Here is a 4,761-nt window from a genome sequence, read left to right as displayed (position 1 = left end):
GGGGGGGAAGTAGGGCTCCAGCCATAGAGGCCAAGGCGGGGGCTGGGGCCGCGGCCTCGGAGGCTGCTCCACCATGGCCTCCTGAGTTCCCTATGCCGCCATGGCCTCTTAGTCTACCTGCTCCTCCCCGAACTGCCAGATCCGCCATGGCACCCCAATCTGCCAGATCCGGCATGGCCTCCTGAGTCCCCTGATCCGCCATGGCCTCCTGAGTTGCCTGCTCCACCATGGTGCCCGGATCTGGGACCGCCGGGCTCCAGATCCCCATTTAAGCCCAGGGAGGACTCCAGATCCCCAGTTAGGCCCAGGGGAGGGCTCCTGTCCCTGGTTATGGCCCACGGAGGGCCTCGGAGCCCGAAATCTTCCCCAAGTATTTTTTTGTTCTTCCCCAAGTAGGGCTCCAGCCGTAGAGGCCGGAGTGGGGGCGGGGGCTGGGACCGTGGCCTCAGAGGCCGCTTTGCCATGGCCTCCTGAACTACCTGCTCCACTGGGGCCTCCTGGGCTGCCAGATCCACCATGGCCTCCTGAGTCCCCTGATCCGTCATGGCCTCCTGAGTTCCCTGATCCGTCATCGCCTCCTGAGTCTCCTGACCCGTCATGGCCTCCTGAGTCCCCTGATCTGTCATGGCCTCCTGTGTCCCCTGATCTGCCATGGCCTCCTGAGTTGCCTGCTCCGCCATGGTGCCCGGATCTGGGACCGCCTTGGGGCATCCCGTCCCATCCAAGCCTTTCCTGAGGGATCTCCAAGGCGCCCACCCTCCTACTCCTTTGATGTTGTATGGCGTGAGGACGCACCTTCCGGAGGGGGGCGTCATGTCAGGCTTGTGTTGTGTTTTGTTCCCCATGTGCTCCCTGTGTACCAGTGTTTATGCCCATATTTTGTTAGTTTCCTGTTCCTGTCCTGATTATGTTGATTTAATTCCAAGTGTTCCCTGTTTATTTCCATTGATCCCGTGTGTGTCTAGTCATCCCTCGTCTTGTCATGTGTTTAAATAGTGTTCCCTGTTTTCAGTTCAGCGTCCGGTATTATTTATGTCATCATGTACTATGTGAGTTTGTAGTTTAGTGTTAGTATTAATTATATTTTTAGTATTATTATTATTTGTATTAGTATTATTACTATTATTATTATTAAAAGTATTAGTAGTAGTATTAATGTTAGTTTTAGTATTGGCATTCGTTTTATTAGTAGTATTCCTATTAATATTAATTGTATTTTTAGTATTAGTTTTATTAGTAGCATTAGTGTTGTATTAATGTTATATATTTTATTTTTAGTATTATTATTTGTAATGGTATTATTAGTATTATTACTATTCTATCTTTTATATTAGTATTAGTTTTATTATTAGTGTTATTAATATTCATTTTTGTGTTTTGTAATATTAAAGGGGTCATATGATGCAATTTCAAGTTTTCCTTTCTCTTTGGAGTGTTACAAGCTCTTGGTGCATAAAGAAGATCTGTAAAGTTGCAAAGACTAAAGTCTCAAATCAAAAGAGATATTCTTTATAAAAGTTAAGAGTCAACCACGCCTACCTATGTCAACAAGCCCTCACATGTCTATGTCACTATGTGGGAAGATCTGCATAACGCCGCCCAAATGTTCACGTAAAGAAAGAAGGCGTAACTTTTATTCTCGCTGTAGTATTGTTGCTGCCACCATGTTGTGAAGGTGCTGTGTGATTCGTTGTGAAAGCGAAATTATTCAGATGTGTGCAGCACATTTTATGGAGGACTGTCTCCTGATCCTGGGAGAGTAGAGACTCACAGACTGTAAGTACGTCTTTATATTTAAAGAATTTGCCACTGATCATTCAAACGCAAGTTTTGGGCAGTGTAGAGTAGGGCTTGTTGTTTGTCATTTCTCCGATCACAAATGTAGACATGGTTTTATGTTTACGTGGCGCGATGCAACGCAACGCGTAAAAAGACAGTATAAGTCATTATAATCAGTAATTATGTCCCCACTGGATGCAACGAATGCCTCGTTTATAATGGGTTTTAATGTTTTTGTCTCGTCGCTCCGGCCGGACACGGCATCATCACAGTATGGTGAGGGGCGTAACATTTCCGTCACACGCTTGAGGTATTCGGCCAATCACAACACACTGGATAGCTGGCCAATCACAGCACACCTCGCTTTTCAGACCGATGAGCTTTGTAAAAATCTACGCATTTCAGAAAGGCGGGGCATAGAGGAGAAACAATAATGTAGAGTATGTGGAAAATAATGTGTTTTTTTAACCTTAAACCGCATAAACACATTTCATTACACCAAATACACAAAATACTGTTCTTTTTAGCAACATCATATGACCCCTTTAATAGCGAATTAGTTTTAGCTCACAGAACGAACTCAAACATGGCTGAACATGTGACCTGATCATACTGTGTGTGTGTGTGTGTGTGTGTGTGTAGGAAGGTCCCATATGAGGAGAGGATCTTCAGTGTTCTGCGCTGGCTGCAGTTACCAGAGGATAAACGGTAAATCATCTTCATCATGACCGTCCTTCATCACATCACGTGTCTGAATCTGCAGGATCTGTTTGCTCAGTGTCTTTCGGGTGTTTTTCACAACCTGTTACATTCATTACAAAAAATTATTAGATTTCTTTATTTCATTTGTGTCTTTTCCTGGGCTCAGATTGGTTAGCTGGCCCAGTGTGCTGTGATTCGCTAACCGCCTAGTATGAAGACTGACCATGCTTTACTACAGTGGCCAAATCAAACACAGGACCATATTTAGCGTGCCTGTAGCTAAACAAGCATGTTGGTAAACGCTGCATAAAAGCTCTAATCAAAGAATAATTTACACTTGTCACATAAACACCAACATTCGAAGTTCACTGGCGGAGATCGCTGGCTAGCAGAGCCAAACAGCGTTGCCATTCGTTTACGTCCTTGCTACAACATAAAATGATAGAAACTATTAATGGAAAACACATCAGCAAAGAATCAAACACACTTACAGGCTGTGGCCCGTAAACAACAGCTTCTGCTTTTAAAGCGGGAACTGCTCCATCCTTCAGGACAAGCCTTTGTGCGAATCCGGCAATGAACTCGTGTAGATTGAGGAAGCTGTCCTCCATAAAACATGCAGCACAGAGAGCTGTATTGGGATTAGAAATTTCAGGAACTAAGTTAAAAAATAAAATGTAACCATTGTTCCTTAAGTGCAGCGTGCCGAACAAAGAATCGGGGTGAAAACAACACTCTCCGACAACAGCTCCTCCTCTTCTCTAAAGCAGCCCAACATGACCCCGCCCCCTTTGTTGTGTGTTCCCGGGGGCGGGGTTTATGTAAATGTTAGGGTTTGTGATGTCACCAACCCAGGAAGAAGCTGGTTGTAGTCCCTACCAGCCGTGTGTTGTAGGCCTTAAAAAGCGAATTCTGTAAAAGAAAAGATCTCCTTTTGCATTGAATTTTGAGCGTCGTAATTTGCAGACATTATTTATGCTCAAACAGCAACATTACACACTAACTAAAGTTATAAAAGTACGACTTGAAACCAGAAAAAAATATCTGTCCATGGTGGTCGGAAAATTCAATGTCATTCAAAGGCGAAACAAGGTTATTTTTTCTGAGCCCAGTGGCAGATATGCAGCTGTGAATTTCCACTCAAACTCCTTCATAAATATCACAGCAAAGCAAACGATACACAGATGTGAAAACGCTGAATCTGCATCCGAGGTCAGCTGTGTGTGTGTGTGTGTGTGTGTGTGTGTGTGTGTTTCTGCTGCTGTAGGCCAGATTTCTTCACAATCTACTTGGAGGAGCCTGATAGTTCAGGACACAGTTATGGACCCGTCAGCGGAGGGGTGAGAACACACACACACACACACACACACACTCAGCAGTGTTTATCAAGCATCACAAGCGGGTGACACAGACTCACTGGTGTGTGCTGATGATGTTTCTCTCACACGCTCCTCATCACTTCCTGTCTGCGCTGACTTCTGAAGGCCAGGAGTATCAGATGATGTTGATGATCGTCTGATGCCACAAATAGCTTTAAAACGCTGATTTATGCTGAAAAACACATTCAGCTTCAAAACATCTGCTGACATCTGTGTGTGTGTGTGTGTGTGCAGCTGATCTTGGCTCTGCAGGGAGTGGACAGAGTCATCGGTCAGCTGATGAACGGCCTCAAACAACTCAACCTTCATCAGTGTGTCAACATCATCATCGTCGCCGATCATGGTAACACACACACATACAATCAGCTGTGAGGAAACACACTGTGTGCAAGTGTGACATGTGTGTGTGTGGACGCACAGGTATGGAGGAGACCAGCTGTGAGCGTAAAGAGGCTCTTCAGAATTTTATAGGTGATGTCAGTCATCTGGACGTCAGTGAAGGGACTTTTGGACGAATCAGAGCGAAAAACACAACACACACCTGTAAGTCAAACACACACACACAAAGTTTAGAACAGCCCTAGTGAGTGACGTGTGCCAATAACCCATGTGTGTGTGCGTGTGCGTGTGTGTGTGTGTGCGCGCGTGTGTGTGTGTTTGACAGTGGACGCAGCTGGACTCATAGCAAACATGTCGGTAAGAGTCACTGCACACTACAGTACACACTACACACTTCCTGCTGTTGTTTAGGGACAGTGTTCAGATCAAGGTTATGATCGTTAAGTAAAACTATTGTTGTAAATTGAAAGAAAAGCTGAAATAAAATACAATAGAAATATTAGATAAAAATTAAACGTATTTCAGTTAGTTGCTAAAGCTAAATTTCTCATTTTCATTTATG

The 4,761-nt window shown here is 44.6% G+C and overlaps 1 protein-coding gene across 1 annotated transcript in view; it reads left to right on the top strand.

The window, feature by feature from the left end:
* Nucleotides 1-4,610, top strand: part of LOC107574915 (ectonucleotide pyrophosphatase/phosphodiesterase family member 1-like) — an 18,739-nt gene extending 14,129 nt beyond the window's left edge. Inside the window, exons 6-10 of the mRNA XM_016261340.1 lie at nt 2,422-2,487; nt 3,749-3,821; nt 4,095-4,203; nt 4,281-4,403; nt 4,525-4,610. Coding sequence (XP_016116826.1) covers nt 2,422-2,487; nt 3,749-3,821; nt 4,095-4,203; nt 4,281-4,403; nt 4,525-4,610 — 457 coding nt within the window. The remainder of the gene's footprint in view (nt 1-2,421; nt 2,488-3,748; nt 3,822-4,094; nt 4,204-4,280; nt 4,404-4,524) is intronic.
* The last annotated feature ends 151 nt before the right edge of the window (nt 4,611-4,761 follow it).

The sequence above is a fragment of the Sinocyclocheilus grahami genome, unplaced genomic scaffold (genome assembly GCF_001515645.1).
Source record: "Sinocyclocheilus grahami isolate Dianchi unplaced genomic scaffold, SAMN03320097.WGS_v1.1 scaffold2386.1, whole genome shotgun sequence".
NCBI lineage: Eukaryota > Metazoa > Chordata > Actinopteri > Cypriniformes > Cyprinidae > Sinocyclocheilus > Sinocyclocheilus grahami.
This window is presented reverse-complemented; position numbering and strand designations above follow the sequence as displayed.